The following is a 20728-nucleotide window of genomic DNA, read 5'->3' as shown; positions in this document are numbered from 1 at the left end:
GGTGAAAATTATAATTAACCTGTCATTGGTTTCCTTCTATAATGACAAATGATGTTTTTTAAATAGCTAATTAACGCAAAAAATCGTTATGTAAAAATAAGATGACTTGACTCATTTTTATTGGGGGGGCTGAGGGCCCAGTAATTGAAACCAACTTTAGTAGGACAACCCGCTGTTTGCAGCCATCCATTCCAAGTTTCCAACTGAGCTGATCATGGGCCGGTCCAGGCATGGGCAGGGATTCATTCCTTCCTAAATTTTACTCAAAAGCCTGGCCCGAATACAGGCCCAGCTCTACGACGCGACTCGAAGTGATGGTGCAGAGGGTATAATACATCCAGGTACATAGAATCCGGGGTCTCGCCTATAATTCCTTTCTTGCCTAGGTGCGCAGCTGCTAAGCCCTGGCCATGGAAGCAACTCTTCTCGGCTCGCATTTCTTCTTAGGTGCTCAGCTTCCTATACTTCGAGGTGAGTAATTCTCTTCTTTGGCTGCTAAGAAAGAGAAAAAATGGTCGAACGAACAGCTTGAAAATACGTAATTAGAGATTTTGAACTTCACTGTGTTTTCTGGTACGAAGTAGGTATGGAGCATAAAGATATTCGGCTTACCAGTGTTTCATAATTTAGTTTCCCAGTTCAGAAGAAGGATTCGAGCTGGGATAACCTGGATTTTCTTTCTTCGTTATTTCCCTCTTCTACTTCTCATTATCTTTTTTGCTACCAGAACGACATGCTAGGGCTCTTAGTGTTGTTTTTGTCAATTTTTAAAAATAATTTGTTTGAAGCCTCTGATTTTTCAGCATAATTCTGCTCAATCTATGTTTATCAGTTTATCTACTTGGCTTAACTTAATTTATCTAGCACTGCTTGTATTTCTGTCTCATACTTCTTGTGCCTCTATTGGGGAACTGTAATGATGACATTCTGTATGAATTTTTTGCAGATTTGTTTCCCACTAGTGTTTTTTTCCTTGCCGTGGATGTTATCTCTGGTCAATGTCATGGTCATTCAATTACTTTTAATTTTTCTCTCTCAATTCAATAGAGTGTTTTGTTCGTTGGTGTATCTTCAGTTTGTTGGATTTATAATGCTTTGGCATGGACGTGAGAAGTTTTATGGACATTGTGATTTTTGAACTCAATCTTATAATTATATCTCGAGGTTCATAGAAATCTTAAATTTCGAATGGACCCATGTATTTCATCAATGAATATTGAATAAAAATTCTATTTTGGACTTCTTGCAGCTGGAAAGTTTAGGAGGTAGGTAAAATTCGCATATTTTTTAGTATGAATAAGTATCCCGTGATTGAAGTTTCTGTTATACTTTTTTTTGAATATGGTATAACCATGGCTGATTTTGTGTATGAAATACCTGTTTTTGCTCTCACAGGTGTTTTAATTTGTTTTCTGACAATAATATTTGACTTGCAGAACGGCATGCCAATCACAATTTCGTATGTTATGGTTCACGATTTGCTAACTCCCATGTCTCTCGAAAAATGAATTCAATAATATCCCGTCAGAAGCATTCCATGTTGCTTGACATGAGACCTTTGTTAAGGGCAAACAATAAATTTTCTGTTAATTCATCAGAGAAGATGCAAAGTGATTATATGAATGCTGAGACAAGGTCTGTGGAGTCTGTAAATCTTGAAGTTGTTGCACCAGAAATCAATGATCAAGGAGATATTGTGACTTCAACTGATGCCAATAATCATGAGAATTTTCTCTCAGCGCCTAAAATGTTTCGGAATAGGTTTTTGAATTTTGTGCGCCTGAGTTCTCTCCTTAATAATGCTGCTGAATCCTTTTTTAAAAGTGAGATACGTCGTAGGCTGTTTGTGACAGCGGTACTGCTTGTAATCGGTCGTGTTGGATATTTCGTTCCTCTGCCTGGATTTGATAGAAGATTGATGCCCCAAGATTACCTTAGCTTTGCGTCAGGATCTGTTGGTAAGTTACATACTTTCTTGATAAACACACCACACATATGCCATTTAGTTGAATCTGGGATTTTCTGAGTTTTTCAGTTAATCATAATCTGATTAAAAATTTTCTTCATAGATAACCTTGTATCATTCTTGTTGATTTTGACAGATGAATTTGGTGATTTTGGAGGAGAGCTTAAGCTTTCCTTTTTTCAGCTTGGTATTAGTCCGCAGATATTTGCTTCAATTCTTATGCAGGTGGCATATTTTTCTCCTCAAAGTTCTTATTTATGTTATTATGCATGAAAAAATTCCTGATCTAGTATTTAGAGGATGGGAAGGTTTCACTGTTTCACATGGGGAGATTGACAAAGTTAATTAGGTAAAATAACTTGTTAGTGATTGTTCTCTGATTTAGTATGAACCACATAATTCAAGTAGGACATGTTTTGGAATATTTGTGACTTGTGACCTTTGGGTTCTGTGTATCCATACTAAAACTTTTAAGTTCTTCCAGCTATTGTTATGGGTCTTTCTACTAGATTGTAATGTAATTAGGAGCTAGGCACGATGTTTGTGTACCGAATTTTTTTTCCTGTCCAAAAGATCCGTAACATTGTTTGGGATAAAGGCTTTGATTATGATTTTTTTTTCCAGCTATAGTTTCTGAGCCACTGAATAATGTCCCTTATGAGCATTAGTATCAGTTGGTTGCAGAAAGAAAGTATTTCGTCATATTTTACGATTGTTGTCTTGCGTGGGTAGGAAGGAAGTATCCCAGTGGTGATCTCCCTCAAAGCGGGGTGATCTGGATAAGGTCCTAAGTTCCTTCATGACTTCTTCATGAAGTTCCCCCCGCAATGCTAGTGTCAGTTCCTTTTTCTTGGCAGCCTTTATCGGCTTGTGTCTCTATGTATTATGAGGCATACATGATTTGTAAGCTAGGAGAGAGAAGGTTTGGTGGCCATTCATTTGAATTGTTTATCAAAAGTGTAGGGTGGTTATGAATCTACTATAGGGGTGATTTGTGTCTCATCCCCATGCTGCCCTCTTCTCTGTTCTCAGTATTTTCTTTTAAGCATGACCGATTATTTCTTCTTTTTTTTTCCTGAAGTTTTTGGAATTATAAGTAATGGATTACTTCAGTTGTATTGTTTCGTTCATGGTACCTTTTTATTTTTCTATTCTTTTTTCCTTCTTAAGTTTTGGAATTAATGAGAGTCATGCTAATATTTCAAGCTGGATATACAGGTACTTTGTCATGTTGTTCCATCCTTAGTTAAGCTGCGGAAAGAAGGTTTAGATGGCCACGAGAAGATTAAGAGTTATATGTGTGTCTAGTTACTCATCTCAAGCAGTGAGACAAGTCTTTGCTACAAAATTTTGTGTCGAACACTTTTCCTTGATCAATGTATTTTAAGGTTTAACCATAAGTCTTTCTATCTATTTCAGATGGTGGATATCACTTGGCTTTGCAACACTGGAGGCTGTCGTAGTTGCTTGTTATTCACTTCCATATTCAGTTTATGCAGCTAGTCACAGGTAATTTCAAAACAAAAATATTATACTGATTATGCTATCTCTACTGGAATAAAAAATAGAGCTCTGATTCATGTGCAAAGGTAAAATGAAGATTGGTTCTACCTAGGATTTGTTCATGTCATACATCTATTATGACAATTGCTTCATCATTCTTTTCTTGCCATAAAATCTTGTGGTTGCGTTCTTTGTATTAGTATTCATTTGTGCTCACAAAATGTGCCCCATATCCTTTCAAGGTTCTAATAATTCGGGAAAATTCGTGTGTGATCTCACTTGTGGATAATTTTGGCTCTGATGCCTTCTGCAGGGTCAAGCATGTTATGATTACAGCTCTTTTTCTTGTCTGTGGTGCAATGGCAATGACATGGATCTGTGACACGATATCAGAATCGGGATTTGGTACTGATTATGACATGTTAATTCATTACTTAATTTATCAGTTACTCCTTTTTGTTTTTGGCATTTACATTACTAAATTCTTTATTTCGGCCACAAAAAAGAACTATTTGTTATTATGAAGTCAAACACTGCCAATCTGTGGCTTTCTTTCCTCATAATGTTGAGTCTGGTTGGTCAAAATAAAAAAGGAAAATATTTCAAAGTCTGATGACTATTTGGCTTCTTTGTGTTTCAGGCTTTCAGCATTGCTAACTATATAGCTCACTTCATTAAACAATGTAGGACCTTATTTTGCTGTTCATAATGTTTTGTCTTAGAGGCATGGGAGCACTTATGGGAATAATGCCTAACTTTTGTCCGCATAAGAAATAGTATGATGATTAGGGGAATTAGAGGAATGTATGCCATTGTTTTACTACCTGTTGAAATGCATACCCAGTTAGATACTTTATCTGCTTCTAAGTTCTTGATGATTTCCTCTTTCCTTCCCATCTTAACCATGTGCCTCAATGGTGCGATCAATTATGGAATAGGCCTCTTTAGAGTATCTTCATTGTCTATTCAATTACTGGAAATATAGTGGCTATTGGACGGAAAGTTTTTGTTCTATTCTATACTTTTATATGCAGAACCTTTCTATACAGAGTATAATCTCTAAGACAGTGCTATAAGTAATTATGAGTAAAAGGAGATTAACTGTAGCGGAGTGTCATTTGGTGCATTGTCATTCACCTGCTTTGTGGATGTTAGGAAAGTTCTGTGTGGGTGTTTATTTATTTGTTTGAATGTATCCAAACAAATTTTATATTTGTGCTATTGCTTATCTGATACGGTTTAGTCTTTTGTATAATCGGTTATTGCATATTTCAGGTCAAGGATCATCCCTTATCATATGTGTCGGCATACTAACGGGCTATACAGATACATTATACAAGATGTTGTCTCAACTCTCAGGTATTTGGCCAGATTGTCATAGTGCTGAGCCTCTCCCTTCTCTAGTACTATGTTTTTCTCCCTCTCTTTCCTGTTATTTGGTCGTTTTACCTTAGATTGTGGAAGGTAAATAATAGATATCGTGTTCTTTCAAAACAGTTAACAAATTAAGCTTGACGCTGTTAGACAGTACTATATATGAACTTCTCACTACCAGCGTTGTCATTCCCTTCTCTATAACTTACCATTGCAGGTTATTCATGTTTTATGGATTAATGTGTCATTATGTAGTATGGATCCCTCTTCCTCATCCTTCTAGATATTGTGAAGTGAACATTTTCGAACAGATTTTTGTACTTTGCAGTTACTTGGACCTTCTCATTTTATTTTTGCTAGTGTGAAGTGTGGAATCCTTATTATAGTTATCACATTAGGGAAATCTTAATTAAATTACCTGGTCAATTTGATGATGACTTGGGTTATCCGATGATAAATAATAATGTTTGTATATAGGTAAAAAATTTCAATGGGAGTGGATGGGATAAAATCCAAGTTATTGCATGCTTAAAATTTGCTTTGGTATGTATATAAACATGTGAATAAAAAAAAGGTATACAATTCTCGTGCACAACGCTCCCGCAGTAGACGTGTAGGGGACATGTAGGATGTATGCAGACCTTACCCCTACATAATATGTGTAGGGGTTGTTTCCAAGAATTGAGCTTATGTCCTCTAGGTTGCACCCCTGCTTCCACTGGGTCACATGCTTGCCTGTATAAGCACATGTGAATGTAGGTAAAAAAGGAGAATAGACTGTAATGTAGAACTGGACCCCTCAATCAGCTAGTAGAAGTGATGTGGAGTGTGGTACTCCATATTACTACTTGTTAATGTCTACGTTCAAGTGACTGAGTAAGGGTAGTTAACTAGGATTTGTTCACAATTATAACTTTAAGTTATTATTTATCAAAAAAGGTTATCATTTGTACTCTGGCGTCTCTCTTAATTCTCAACGAGTGGATATGTGTGTCTGTGCTTTTCGTTTTCGGGGTGGCGGGGTGACCCCAGAGGGGTCGTTTGTGAAGATGGGATGAATTAGCTATCAGGATTTATTGCACATCGTGACATCCCTTGTCCTACTCTCTCTCTCTGTTTGTCTGTGTGTGTATGCATGTGTGTCTTGCTTGGCTTCTGGCATTCTGCTATTATCGCAATATCAACCTGACCCTTTTGTATGGATTTTCAATATACTGCAGGAAGTTCTGTGAGTTGGTGGCCATATATACTTGCAGTTTTAGGTATTTTCACCATAGTCACAATGTGGGCGGTTGTTATAACTGAAGGTTGCAGAAAAATAAAGCTGCAGTATTATGGTTTTAAACTTGCTTCTTCATCTAGGTAATGCTTTTGTTTGGATATCCTTTCTTCTAAAGCAAACTATAGGTTGCATGGATGTGTCCTATTTTTTTTACTTTCTCATTCTTTTCCCCCTTAATATTGTGCAAGGTAAAAGGCCTGCTGACTCCTGAATGTGTTAGTTGGCCTATGCTATGTGCTATGACTTAGGTGTTTGAATGAATAACATTTTGTGGCTCTGTGTTTGGACAGAGATGACTCCCCGGTCACTGAAGTGGAGCCCTATATTCCTTTTAATATCAATCCTTCTGGAATGCAGCCTCTTCTAACCACAGCTTATCTCTTGGCATTTCCAAGTATTCTTGCAAGGTAATTTCACCCTGAGCTGATCAAAGTTTCAAGTTTGTACATAATCCTTTTATTTAGTACTGGAGGTTGAAGATGAGTATATTTCTTTAGACTATTTAAAAACCTCCCTTTTCTTTGGGTGTTTGTTTTTACAAACTTGTAAATTTAGTAAGATTTCTAGTGCCAATTTTACCATAGATTAAAATTTTCATTTTAAGTTCTTGTAATTTGTTTAGTAAACAATTTTGATTCAGCTCACTAACACTGGTGTTATTGGCAGCATACTTGGTTCACCTTTCTGGGAGCGTGTCAAGGATATATTGGACCCTGGAACTTCCCGTGGTGCAGAGCCTTGGGTCTATTATTCCATATATGCCTTTTTCGTCTTCTTATTTAATATATTTGATATTGTAAGATTCTCTTCTAACATCATATTTCACTGTTTTGAAACTGCACTTGCTGTGAGAAAAAAAAAGTTTGTGGAATGTGTTAGTTATTTTCCTTTTAGGCCACTAGTTTAGGCTGTAAATATTTTGTAATTTCTGCTGAATGTTTTAATGCGTGGATTTGGATGACGGAAGCATGCTGTATTGCATGTTTTGTTTTAGTTTTGAGTTATATGATGCAACTTTGCATTTATAGTGCCATGAATTTGACCATCTTCAAGTTATGCGTTTATGATCTTTTCCCCTTTCATTCATGTCATTTAACTGACATCTCACTTTCCAGGCCAACTTGCCGAAGGAGATTTCAGATTACTTGAATAAGATGGGTGCCAGGATCCCAAACATAAAGCCTGGGAAGGCTACAATTGAGTATCTTACAAAAATTCAGGCATCAACACGATTTTGGGGTAGATATCCATCTCAAAGTTGTTACCCTGAAGTTTTAAGCTCGTTTGAATATCAATGCCGGTAATTTAAATATCTTATGATTGTTCATTGCTGTGGACTCATTGCAGGAGGGCTATTGTTAAGTATTTTGGCAACCACATCAACCATCCTTGATCGTTATTTAAGACATATCAATGAGGGATTCTCAATTGGTTTTACGTCTGTTCTGATTATTGTAAGTAAAATACTGATGGCTTTACTTGTACAGTATCTTGAATGTTTAATTATATTATGGCATGATTTATACTCAAGAGGACTCTTGCTGGTCTAATCATCGAGGAGTACTGCCTGATAAAAATATATTCTCTGGTCTTTCTGGCTTCTTTAGTTTAACCTCTTCCTTGTAACATGTTGATTTGCAATATCTTGCTTCTGTCCTCTTTTTGTCTGTTGATCTGTTCGTCCATCGGAACTCTTGTCGGTCTGGCTTGTGTTCATTCTGATTAATTCATCTCATTTCCTCCTTCAAGAGGTCATGGGTGGTGGGATAATACTGGGCTTTCATACCCTGGTATCCTCATTAAGGTATTGTTCGCTTTTGTACCTGTGGGCCTGTGCATGTTATTTCAGAAATTATCCTGCCTCCCCCACTTGAACCTATGACCTTTTGAAGGTGGAAATGTGAGTACCCTTAAGGGGATACGAGGGTACGAAAGCCGAATATTAGCCCTCACACAATCATTTTATGAAACTGTTCTCCGCCCTATAATCTAGTTTTTATTTTTTTTTAAAAGCTAATGCCTCTTTGTTTCTTTTGTGAAAAAAATATATGAACTGGGCATTCTTGAGCAATTGTTTTAAATTAAATTGTTTGTTTTGTCATCTGCATCTTATTATTTATCTGAGCATTTGTTTTACTTGTCCAGGTGGGCTCCATCATTGAGCTTAGGAGATCATATCAAGCATATAATGTCATGCCAAGCTTAAGCAAGGCTCTATCACGTTATGGGTTATAATATACAATGACGCCATGCTCATACTTTGCAGGTTTTGCCATATTTACATATAGAATTCCTTGGAAATCCTTATTGCATGCGATGCTTACTGATTAGTAACTTTTTTTTTTACTACTGGTCCAGAAATTCTCTGGATGTTGACTGTTGATAAACATCGAGTGGCCATTTGTCAAAGCCGACTCTTTTGTAATTTGTATTGAGCATTGGGTAGCAATGCAGGACTTGCTATGGGATCCATCCAAGGTCACTGGGAAAGGATTCGAAGCTTGGGATTCCTGGAATCTGAGGAAGCTTGGGATTCCTGAAACCTCAGTTCCCCACATCTATGTGCTGTAGAAAGATTTCACTTCTGTTACTCTCGGAGAAGGGCGGCATGCTGCCACCGTGGGATGCAATGGCAGAGCAAAGATTAAAGTCGAGATAGAGCTTAAAAGAGATTTAGATGAAATTTATGTACTTTTGGAGGAAACTAGTTTGCAGAACTGTAATCGATCCTTGTCGTTGGAATTTATTGCTGCCCTGTATCATAAATATGGGAAAATAGAGAGGTATGTATGGATTTAGTTCTCATTTCTCCCCCATGGCATAGAACTTTTATAAAGTAGTTGCTATGTTGGGCCGTGGCTGGTAAAATCGTTCAGGGACGAATGTACTATGAATTTTACTGTGAGATGAGATTGAAATTCTTGGTAAAAAAGGATGTGAGATTGAAATTCCTGGTAAAAAAGGGATGGTCTTTTGTAATTCGTGGCCTGGAAAATGAAAATCTGTGGAAAGTGATGGCTCTTCTGGTTCCAGCATTGGGTGATCCCCTCTTAAAACAGGGGTTTGGGAAAGGGATCAGATTCGAACCCACGTCATAATAGGTGGTTGATCCCTTACATGTAAGGTGATTGTCGTTCAATTAATGGCTCACTTGTTTAGGTGATCCCCTCTTATCAGTTCTACTACTCTTATCTACGTTCTCATGTTCTTGAAGTCCTATTAAAGTGGTGGGCTCGGATGGCCCGAATGACATGATTCCAATATCTTTGGGCCAGGCCGCACGGCACTGGGCCAAAGTCCAAGCTCTAGTCTAGGACCTTCAGGAATAGGGACGGTCTGCCCCGGTTTATACGTTCGGTGAGAGACTTTTGTTCCGGTCTCACCTGTCCCGCTCAAAAACCTAATTTCAAATTGCGAAACCCGAGAGATCGTTCGAGACTCTCAAGTATGATCGTTCTCCGAAGATAGTAAAAATCGAAGAGGAAACGATGGAAGGGGGAGGGAGTTCGGATATGGAGTTCACTGACATTGAGACAAACGCAGACTCTTTGAACAGCTCGGTGATCTTCCACGTCGTTAAAGAGGTCATAGGCTTCGTCCTCTTTATGCACCAACAGATCCCTTCGTAAGTCTCTTTCCTTATCAGTAAAATTTCGTTTGGTTTCCAGGAAAATTTTCGGAAAAAAAAAGAGTTGACTCCTGCGCTCACTTTTGGTTATTTAAGACTGAAAAGTTCTCTGTTTGCCCTAAAACTATATGTATTGAGCCATGTATATAATTGTTTTTATAAAAACTATAGAGTGCCAAATTGTTGAAATTGATTTTTAGTTTCATGTTGCCGCCTTTGAATTTTCCAGAATTTGGTCTTTGAGTGTAACGCTGTTTCTCACTTAGAGAATGTTGATGGAATTTCTTTACATCAAATGCGATTCCCAATAAAACAGAAAAGTTGTTGGATTGAACTTATTTTGCTCGAAATCAGTAGCTTAAAAATTGAAAATTTAATCAACAATGGCCATATGTAGTCCTCCACCATATTTCACTATGAGAAGATTTACCTCCAATAATAATATGGTGGTCTAGGCATGGTAGTAGAATAGTAGTTCCTAATATATCTCATGGTTAGTAGTTTTTACAATTGGTACTTTTTCATGCAGCATTCTGCAGGATATTAGTCTTGAATTTGATATGCTACATACTGAATACAAGGAGCTGGTATGTTATAGCTGGACAGAGGTAATTTACGTTGTCTTGTCTCCAATAGCTGTTTGCAGTCTAAGACTTGTTGTTCATAGGAGATGGTTCTTCAGCAAAATGAAGTGAAGGCATCTTTTCGAAGAAAGCACAATGGTAGAATGAGAGAGGTCAAACATGGAATTAGACGGCTGGAGAAGTTGATGAATACTATTTCTGGTCTCCAAACTGCAATGCAACTGATGATTAGTGAGATTCCCAATATTCAGGGGGTTATGCTGATTCTTGGAGCAAGTCCAGTGCGACCTCTGCATGTGTATGAGTTGTCCTTCTTGCATGGAAATGTCATTGCCGTCAGTGCTGGTGAATTCAGTAAAACCAGAGCAGCAGAAGGGCTTTCGAGAAAGGTACTTCGCTGCAATTTGTACTTCTTTTTGGAGTTTGTGCTTTAATTGGCCTGTCTAAATCCATATTTCTTGAATCAGGCTATTCGCATGCTGATCTCCAAGGGTGCCGGGTCTGGTTCCTATGCAGGTAGGCAGCAGCATGCGACTTGTAAACAGATGCAAGTTCGGTAGAAGTTATTGGTAACATACTAACATGTTTGTTTTGTTTTGTTTTTTCTTTCCTAACAGGCCCTACTAAGTTGTTTCTGTTGGTTAAAGCTCCCTCTTCTTTTAATCTGCCCTTGCATTTTCTTCCGAAGCGTGACTTCAAATACAGCAAAAAGGTAAGATCAAAATCTAAAACAAATGCATATAGCAAAAATATCATCTATGATGAACTAGCATTCTCTTGTACTGGAGGAAGTGCCAGATAATGTGCTTGTTTCCAGCTATAGTTGTTCAAGGTAGACGTGAAGAAGTCAGTTAATTCTAACTAAACATTGAACTTTTATCATCCTGACTTTATTTGTTAACTGTGCATGGAAGCAATAATCTAAAGGTTCATGCTTAAGTAATTAACTAATTATTGAATGATTATATATTTATATTCATGAGTTACTTCCATGTTCTTGTTTTTATCCTGTACAATCAATATGATCACTTTTGTTATTACATTTCTTTTGCAGATTGTTCCTTTAAGACTACGGTTCAAGTGCAAAACACAAGATATGGAATTGGATGCTCCTGATCAGCCTACTTCAACTGGCACTTGCATCAGTTTGGTAGATTGTCCTTCAAATGACTTGATCTGGTAAGAGAGGCTTGGGTTGTTAAAAACATAATGCTCTGGATCTCTGCAATCTTTTGGAACACTCTCCAGTGATCATTTTGGATTTCCAAGTTCTTATTTGTGCATTAGGATTTTCTGTAGCATTGAAGAAACAATCATTACTAAAAGATGATATTGGGGATGCTGTCTGAAAGCGAATATATTGAGTTGCTCTTAAAGATTCTTCATAAGATGCACATAATGCTTCTAAATCTGCCTCTTCTTGCTGGCATCATAACAGTGAACAAGTTTTGTAATCCCAGGTCTGTTAATTATTCTTTGTTTGCACTTTTGTAACAGGTTCCAATGTCGGCATGTAATAAAGGGCATAGCATTCAAGACACCAACAGAAGAATAAGCGACTTAATCTCTCCTTCACAAATCATCCCACCTTCCCCCGATGGTAGAAAAATGTTCCGGGAGATTTAACTCATGTTGGCTTGTTTGATGCAGCCTAGTGAACAAATTGGGTCGTGCTTGGCCTGTCTGTGCCGTTATCATGTGTAAAAGCAAAGTGCAGGATTCAGTGTTTATATGACTGCTCAGGTTGCAAGAATTCCCGAACTTGCATCATTCCTGAGTTGCTGAGAATTCTGCTGAACGCCATTGCTGAATAATTTCCTTCCTTTCCCTTCATTTTGAGCAACATGTCTCTGCATTTCCAATTTTCGGATCTTGTGTCACGAACTAGAAACCAATTTGTAAATATAGCTATTTCGCTTACTTCTGTAGAACACTTTTGTCTTAGTTGGAAGCCTTGTTTGTACTTTGTACTGATATGCAAGTATGAGTCTCCATTGAAACATTCAGTAACCAATGAACGGATCCTATTTTTACCTTTTTTTTATCAAGCAGAGGCAAGTTGCTCAATGTGTTATGTGTGGGGCGTCTACGCTCTCGAAATCAATGTATAATTTGTGCGTGTTATATCTTCTATTTTGGGTTTTCGATTTAGGTTTCAATTTGAGGTTTTGATTAATGGTTTCGAATAGGGGTTTTGATTTGAGTTTTGGTTTAGGTTGAGTTTCAATTCATGTTTTGAATTAGGAATTTAATTTGGGGTTTCCAATAAGGGTTTTGATTTTAAGTTTTGGTTTCTGTTTAAGTTATGATTTAGGGTTTCGGTAAACTATTGCTCATATTGAGATTTCCTTCTTTCACTGTAAACACAAAAGGTGGTCTCTCATGCTTTTTAAATCTCTGTAATCAATTTGATTTGGATCTTTGAAGATCCTAGAACAAACAAATTAATGGAATTTTGAAGTTGAAAACTCAATATCGGCCATTTTAGTCATCAAATCAAAGGGAACAGGAATCAAAGGAGCCATTTTAGTTAGGGCAGGACTTTCTTAACAGCTATTATTTTCTGATAAATGTCACTACTAATTAATCTGTACAAAGAGCTACCCAAAATCGGAGACTAAGTCAGGTATAAGGTAGTATTAACTTCTACTTAGATTTATTTCTATACTGTAAATGCTTTGTCATCATGATTCTGCTATTATTTGATTAACTGCCCTCTTCACCTCTGTAATGCTAATCTTCTTCCCATTTACAATACTCTCCTTCACCTGCATTTCCAACAATCAATCAAACCCTAATTAACTTCTTCATTCTCTTAAAAATTAAAATTTTAAATAGCATAACATAACACCAATTATGATAGGGATCCGAACAACTAGTATCACAATTATCCCATAGGATTCAAGTGAACTCGTGCATGTCTCACATGATCCCAGTTTTATTCACGGGATTTCATATGCATAATGTGAGACATGTAAAACCCACAAATTCGCATGGATATAAGTGTGATACCAATGGCTGGGATCCCTGTAATTAATTGTAACACGGGTGCATACCTTGGCCCTTAATTCTGCAACAAAAACACCATTAATGGAAGAAGACTGGACTGCTGTGGTCTCAATCCGGAGCTCCCTCAACAATTGCATTATATCAAGCAACAATCCTTCCCTGTGCGCACATTGCAGCTCCAACAATGCGTCGCTCTCTATAATAGAAACCTCCACGGATGTCCCCGCCTCAATTACCGGCGGCTCCACCGTCTTGGGCTTAGCAGCGCCATCACTCCCCTCCACAATTCTCAATTTCCTCTTATCTGACCCAGGCCCAAGGCCCACCCTGGCCCGTTCCACAACCGTTACTCCGCTTCTTTGCTCATTCAAACTCAAATCACTGCTCCTCTGCAGTCCTGGCTCCGCCGATCTTGACCGTGGATCAGTCTCCGTCTGACGGTTACGCGCCTCGAGATCTTGAACCTTATTCCGCAATTGCTTCACGTACTCGATTGTGTCCCCCAAAATGGAGGCCTTGTCCATTTTGGTCACGAACGGGACGAGTGACCTCAATATGATGAATCTCTCATTGAGCTTCTCGCGGCGGCGGCGCTCGGCGAGGACGTGGTTGGCGCTGAGCTCGTCCTGCGGCGTTCCTCTACGGAAGCGCGTGGAGTCTCCGTCGCGTGATTTTGGAGAGTTCTCGTCGCGGTATTTGGTGTGCAGATAAGGTACGCTGAAGAGAATGTACTTGAGTAGCCACTGGGAGGTGCCATCCACGGGGACGTGGAGGAGGTGGTGGTGGTCAGATCGGGTAGTCCACTTGGCAAAAGCTGATTGGGTAGAGTAAGGCAAGTAGGCCGTGGAGCATGACTCGGCCCATCGTGTTTGTTGGCTTTCGATGATGGTGGAGACCGTTTGGGAGTAGTGCTTGTCTTCTGCAATCTCTGGATCTTTTAGCGAAGTGGGACCTACAAAAATAATTTCTTACAAATATTAGATGGCATGTGCAAGTGCACGTGCTTTGTGGGACCCACTCTTGATATACATGCATGCATGAATTTTAATTCCACGGGGTACCTGTATTAGGTTACCCTGCAGTTTTCCACAGTTTCAATCCACACCGTTCAGCCTGTTTACTAAAGTAAAAACAAACTGGCCTCATAATAATAAACACATTGGATATTTTCTTGATACCGAGTAGGGTATCTTTTGGACATCCCAGTAAACCCAAAATTGGGCTAGGCTAAACATGACAAAACCTATTGAATAATTTAGTTGGGTCAAGGCCCAGCACTAATAAATTGAAAATACATATATCAATTCATTAGAATCCAACTTCCGACCTGGACGGGATTCTTTACACTGAATGAGAAAAAATAATCATTTAGCTATTAACAACTAGCAAGTGGTTGATCATCATTAAAGTGGTTCTCATTGACCGGATAGTAAAGGAAAGTGGGTCCCAATTTGACTGCAAAGATGTAGTACCAAGAAAGAATACTGGAAAAAAAAATTCATGATCTACCAACTAATCATGCCACGATGTAGTACGAGAACAATAAATTATAACTCCAATACTGTTACCACAACTACCAGAGTTTGTACCTGAATTGGGTGGTAGTTGAAGGCTACTACTCAACGGGCCCTGCATCACCTGCCACCGTCGAGTCAACTCAGCCCTAAACGAGTCAGCTAGCCCTTGCTGATCCACCGCATTGATATTCCCTCCCAGCAAGTTGAGATCGGAGTCCAGATTATTGGAAGCATCATCAGGCGAGCCGAGCCGTATATCCTCCGACATTTCCAGCTGCATCAGCTCACTCGGCTCGGCTACAGCGTCACCGTTCTGAGCTGGCACCGCGATGCTATTGCGTGCCATTTGGGTTTCAGAATCCAACTCCTCCTCCTCCTCCTCCTCCTCCTCTTCTTCATCTTCGTCATCATCTTCCTCTTCATCCTCCACTTGATTGGAGATTACAGGAGGATCAGTGGCGGCGTAGGTGGCGGGGAGTGGAGGAGAGTGGAAACCTCGAAGGTGGTTGGATGAAGGAGGATTGGAGGTGGAGTGTCCGGAGAGGGCTGGTTTGGGTGGGGGTGGAAGGTGGTGCTGGGTGTTTTGGTCATTGAAGAAGGTTTTGATATGTTGGACAAATGCAAGGTCTTCTTTAACCTTAAAAAAACAAAATTTACAGTTAAGTCAAGCATACATAACATAATGTATTAATGTGTGTGTATATATATAAGTACTCAAAGTAAGAACTTAAAATAAGTACACATGTTTTCATCATTGATTTAAAACATATGAGACCCAAAATAATGAGTCCCACTAGTCATTTCACTTAAATCAATTGTCAAAAAGTTGTATTTATTTTAAGTTCTTACTTTGAATACTTATAGAAGAATTCATGTATACATATATATATATATCAAATGTATCTTAATTACCTTATCTGTGAAGCCGAGTTCGATAATACCCTCAAGAAGAGGAATGCATACCACAGTCTGCAAATATATATCAATTAAATATTGAGAATGTAATCTTAAAAAACTATATGTTATTTTAAGAACGAAAATGATAAGGATTTTAGTGTTTTTTTAATCTCAACCGTCCCAAATGCTAAGATGGACGCACATGATCCATGTTTATATCGTAAGCCTCACATGCCCAACATGGATCCATCTTAAGATTTGTGATAGGTGGGATAAAAAATCATTGAAATCCGTAAGACTTGTTGTTTTAAAAAAACACATTGCATGGATCGATTGTACGTAAGTAGTTCTTTTACCTGTATTTGAGCGCCCTGGTTCACATTGCGAGACAGAAAACAAGGTACCAAGTCAGTTGCTTGCATTTTTACGGTGCTAATTAGGTTAAAGAAAACAAATACATTGTACATATATAATTCTACTATAAATATTCTTGGCTTAGTTTATGCTCTCTTTTTTCTTGCTTTTTCCTTATTGAAACTCCTTAAGAAGTAATTTATAAAAGTACTATTCCCAAATGTAATATTATATTATGAGCTATATAGCCAGTTTGACTTGATTTGTTCTACTTATTTTAGCAATTAAAGTGGTCTTTGATTGATGTTGATTTTTATTACAAGCTTAAGCTGTTTATTAATAGTGTCTTTAGGAAGGACATTAAGTTTACCTTAGCAAGAATAGCTCTTGAAAATGTTTTGCTGTCGACCTCGTTTGCTCCAGTAAGCCATACATGCTGCCTCCTTGCATATGCCTTCCCTGGTAACCTACACGTCACCCACTTTCTACTAACATTAATATATATATACATATATATATATGTATATATATATGCCTGTACCTTTAATATATATGGCTCCAAAATACTAAAACCAAAACACTGCCAGGTCACACACACTGACACAAGAAGTCATGTTTACATGTATTCGAAAAGAGTAGTAGCAACCATTAGATACGTGATGTATAGTCCTCGACAAAAGTAAACAACATGTTCCATCCCCTTTTAACAGTCACACAAAATGGTATATATAGTACACCCATACATGTATATATATATGGGCTCGCATAAAGCAATTAATATTCTTAGCTGGATTAATACAAATGAAGAAGAGGCATAACAGTATGGAACGAAGAAAATTATGGATCTCCAACGAGAAATAACTCAAAAGGTGTCACATATATCAATACCAATAGATACGTATATATGCACAAGCTCACTCATGCATATGTGTGTGTGTGAGAATGCATATATGAAGAGGTAAAAGGTAAATTGCGCAAGACTTCCACAGTTAGCGGAGTCGGGGACAAGGAGAATTGTATGGAGAACTTTCCCTTGCATAATATGTGGAAGGGTTATTTTTTAGAAATTGAACATGTGACTCTAGGTTGTAGCCCTTCAACTCTATCATTGGGTTACATGGAGAGATGTCAAATACTTAAAACGGACTAGTTGTACTTGGACTGCACAGATTTGGGGATTTAGTAATTTCTTAGTTAGAGTATACAATTCACATCTAATGGTGAAGAAAAATTAATTAAGACATGTTTTAAAAATGGATAAACAAAAATTTGGTGTGATGTTACACACCTCCCAAACCATTGGATTCACATCATAGACTATACAATTTGAAACGAATTGTAGAGTATCCTTATCCGAACCGCACATAGGGTTTTCTCTTTTTCCGATGAAACGATATATATCATATGCAACCAATAGTTGTTGAAACTCAATTTATTACGTTTACTTATTCATTTTTAAGGTATATGTAATAGTCGTTGAATTTGTTCAAGGACGTATCTTTCCAGTGTGGACATTTCATTATTTAACTTCAAAAAGCAGGATCCATCAACAATCCTAGAGGAGTTAGACAACATTTAATATCAAAGAAAGCAAAACAAAAGACAAGCAAAACAAAAGACAAGAAAAACAAAAGAAGATGAAATCAAGTCTTTCACCTAATATTCATGCAACATCAACTTCACAGCAATACAAAGGTTTTGGGTCTTTAGTGCATGCATGTGGTAACACTACTATTCTCATTAGACATATATATATAGTACTGGCTCTGAAATCAAACAGTCTCATTTAAGCTTCTCACAACTGCCCCCAATTTCATTGCACTCTTTATATAGTTAGGAATTCAATTACTTTTTTGCTACAATAAATATGCAATACCTACGAATGGAAAATTTAAATTTCTGTTATACAAAAAAAAAATTATAAATTAAAGAGGGCAGTAATGATATGGAACACAACATCTGGTATCACAATTATCCTAACTGCGGAGTTGTACGTATAAGATTTACATGGCGAAGAGTGACAAACAAAGATGACAATCACATATATGGTAAACATTCTTGGGTGCAAAATGCAAATTGATGCAATGAGTTTCAGTACTATTATAATTAATTTCGGCATTGAAGTTGATAAAGAAACAAGACTGGAAGTCAATTTATAACAGTTACTTACCCTACGCCGGGGGGAAATGAGAATGAGACACACATCAAGTAAAACCACTCGGACTCCGTCAAGTCCTCCGGTGACAAGGAGGCGCAAGGACGACGCACTGGCTGGTTGGTCTCTCCTGCGGATAATGATTCGTAGAGTTCTCTTAGTTGTTGGCTTCTTTGTAAGGATGCCTCCTCCGCACTAACCTCCATCGGTTGTACTGTTTTTCTGGTCTTGATTGCTCCATTGTAGTACCCTTCACTCCACACTAATTTCCTGTGACATGTGCAATTAGTCATCAATTAATCTACGTTTAGGAATTTAATTGCGTACGATTAGACTTTGACATACATTAACTGTTCTTACCTGCCCGTTAAATCGAAGGAAAATAACTATGACTTTATAATACAGTTTGAAAATTAATCAAATAATGAATTGACTTGATCATCAAATATATATACACAATTACTATATATATAAATGTTATATATATATATATACCCTTCTTGTGGACAAATTTGCCAGTAGAGACTGTAAGTCCATTGAACGGATTGCACCGCCGCCTGCAACATATTTTGCAGCTTGTTATTGGGCGGCGCAGCCATCACCACAAGCTCTGAGTGCTTCTTCAGATGAATCAAGTCCGGCCAGATTTGAAGATTTTGAGAGTGAAAGTTCAAAGGAAAAAAGAAAAAAAAAATTGAATGCAGAGTTTCTAAGAAGAGTAAATAGACAGAAAGGAGAGAGTGATCATCTCAGCTGACAATCAAACCCCCCTTTTAATCCCATGTCAGGTGGTGAAGGAAACTTTGATGAGAGAGGAAGATAGAGAGAGAGAGAGAGAGAGAAATATTAAGAAAGGTAGATGACTTTGAGGGAGATACTTGCTCAGTACTTTTTGTAAGAAAAATATATTAAAAAAGTGAAATTGAAAGGTTGTTATGGTAGCTTCTATTTATACTACTTTTAGAGAGAGAGAGAGAGGATTAGGGTTTGTTAGTTTTGACTGGTTGGTCTACCAGACAGTTTAAGCATTACTACCACCAGTCAGGATTGGCTTAGGTGTGTTTGATTGTTTGGCGCGTGAGTGTTGGTGACGTTGAAGAGAGTGGGTAAGAGATTAGGTGGCGAAGAATGGGCGTTGAGGGGTTTAGATTGTCTGCGGAATCTCCTAAGATACCAAATGATTCGAAGCACTCATTAGTCACATGCCTTCCAAAGTTCCACATTCTTGGCAATTTTTCATTTTTATTTCTAAATTTTTAGTATGAAAACTTCACATCATATCCAAAAATGTATGTAATAGAAATAATATTGTTTCGTTTAGACGTGTGACAACATGAATAAAGACAGAAATAAAAAATGATATTATTAAATTTAAAGTAATTAAGAGTAACACCAATTGAAAATATGGTATTAATAACAAGTGCCCTAAGGACACTTGTTAAGGATTGATTATAACATATCACGTTGTACATCGCAAAAGCAACTTCGATGCTTGAGTCCATCCCACTCCCAACAGCTAAAGCCTTCATCATGGATATCTCTCCGCCAAATCCGTTGTGTTAGACTTTACTTCTGACACACGAAACCAACTCTCACCATGTCACTTTCATCATACCATTAGTCCTAGTATTGATGCACCCCAGCTATGAAATTGCCTCCTCTCTCTAACGGTAACCTGGACCAAAACCTCCTATAGTTCAAAGACACATGTTCCCCTAGAGAAACTATTTGAGCCAAAACCCTTCACAGTTGAAGTGATTTTCTTTTCCTTCTTTGCTTGGAATAAAATTTTCTCTCAAACTTAGAAACAACATCAACCAATGATAAATCTTTCTACATTGAAAATTCAGACACAACATACATAATATTCTTTTGTCATCACGATTGTTATTGACTTGATCGTCAGAGATCTTTGGGTGTCACCCCACCAGTGTTCAAGGCCTTTGATCTTCGATATTTGTTCATTTTGTAGATTGCTAGTGGCCTCATTCGAATATCCTTCGATTGTAGATTCGAACATCTACGAAAGATATATTTGAAATACTAAGAAATGATATGAATTTTTAATAAAAGTTCATGAAAGTATGATCTTAAATATAAATGAATGACGAAAACGAATACATATAGTGGATTTCCATTGATTTTCTCATAAACTCGTATAGCTGATCCCAAACTATTAGAATAAAGGCTTATAAGATAATGATGATGAAAACTTCTTATGCATGGGTGATTGTTAGAAGAGAAACTTGGTCGCTTTATGCCCATTTAACCTCCCTTTTGATTTGGTGCCTCTCGATTCACACAATCCATACATTAATTTATTTTTTTCATTATATATAACCAGAAGACATGGAGGATCCAAGATTTTAGTCACGATAATCCAATATTAGTTTTTTTTCCTCATATATAACCATACGGGTCCAATTGTTTTATGAGCTCAATATTAAAAAAAAAACAAT

General features: G+C 37.6%; 3 protein-coding genes across 9 annotated transcripts; 2 read left to right on the top strand and 1 right to left on the bottom strand.

Moving 5' to 3' along the window:
* Positions 1 to 338: 338 nt before the first annotated feature.
* On the top strand, positions 339 to 9057 carry LOC119984642 (preprotein translocase subunit SCY2, chloroplastic). 2 transcript variants are annotated; one of them, XM_038828694.1, is made up of 14 exons: positions 339 to 471; positions 1437 to 1958; positions 2103 to 2191; positions 3185 to 3264; positions 3386 to 3475; positions 3783 to 3874; positions 4745 to 4828; positions 6064 to 6205; positions 6416 to 6532; positions 6792 to 6921; positions 7241 to 7364; positions 7473 to 7579; positions 8271 to 8391; positions 8580 to 9057. In XM_038828694.1, exons 1-13 carry the CDS (start codon positions 411 to 413, stop codon positions 8358 to 8360), a joined length of 1728 nt encoding a protein of 575 aa, XP_038684622.1. In that variant the 5' UTR covers positions 339 to 410; the 3' UTR covers positions 8361 to 8391; positions 8580 to 9057. The 2 variants fall into 2 exon arrangements, with proteins under 2 accessions (XP_038684622.1, XP_038684621.1); XM_038828693.1 differs by having other exon boundaries at positions 8484 to 9057.
* A 326-nt stretch (positions 9058 to 9383) lies between these two features.
* Positions 9384 to 12404, top strand: LOC119984641. 4 transcript variants are annotated; one of them, XM_038828690.1, is made up of 7 exons: positions 9384 to 9750; positions 10283 to 10361; positions 10436 to 10726; positions 10805 to 10853; positions 10955 to 11049; positions 11392 to 11516; positions 11835 to 12404. In XM_038828690.1, the coding sequence occupies exons 1-7, from the start codon at positions 9614 to 9616 to the stop codon at positions 11890 to 11892; spliced, it is 834 nt and encodes a 277-aa protein (XP_038684618.1). In that variant the 5' UTR covers positions 9384 to 9613; the 3' UTR covers positions 11893 to 12404. The 4 variants fall into 4 exon arrangements, with proteins under 4 accessions (XP_038684618.1, XP_038684617.1, XP_038684620.1 ...); XM_038828689.1 differs by having other exon boundaries at positions 10421 to 10726; XM_038828692.1 differs by having other exon boundaries at positions 9385 to 9750; positions 10283 to 10340.
* A 408-nt stretch (positions 12405 to 12812) lies between these two features.
* Positions 12813 to 19168, bottom strand: LOC119984810 (transcription factor BHLH42-like). 3 transcript variants are annotated; one of them, XM_038828926.1, is made up of 8 exons: positions 18765 to 19168; positions 18285 to 18539; positions 16485 to 16581; positions 16117 to 16131; positions 15776 to 15832; positions 14924 to 15500; positions 13394 to 14298; positions 12813 to 13105 (listed from the first exon to the last, which is right to left on the bottom strand). In XM_038828926.1, the coding sequence occupies exons 1-8, from the start codon at positions 18866 to 18868 to the stop codon at positions 13022 to 13024; spliced, it is 2094 nt and encodes a 697-aa protein (XP_038684854.1). In that variant the 5' UTR covers positions 18869 to 19168; the 3' UTR covers positions 12813 to 13021. The 3 variants fall into 3 exon arrangements, with proteins under 3 accessions (XP_038684854.1, XP_038684855.1, XP_038684856.1); XM_038828927.1 differs by having other exon boundaries at positions 14936 to 15500; XM_038828928.1 differs by lacking the exon at positions 16117 to 16131.
* Positions 19169 to 20728: the final 1560 nt, after the last annotated feature.

The sequence above is a fragment of the Tripterygium wilfordii genome, chromosome 18 (genome assembly GCF_013401445.1).
Source record: "Tripterygium wilfordii isolate XIE 37 chromosome 18, ASM1340144v1, whole genome shotgun sequence".
NCBI lineage: Eukaryota > Viridiplantae > Streptophyta > Magnoliopsida > Celastrales > Celastraceae > Tripterygium > Tripterygium wilfordii.
Note: the sequence above shows the minus strand (reverse complement) of the source record. Positions and strands in the feature narration are given on the sequence as shown.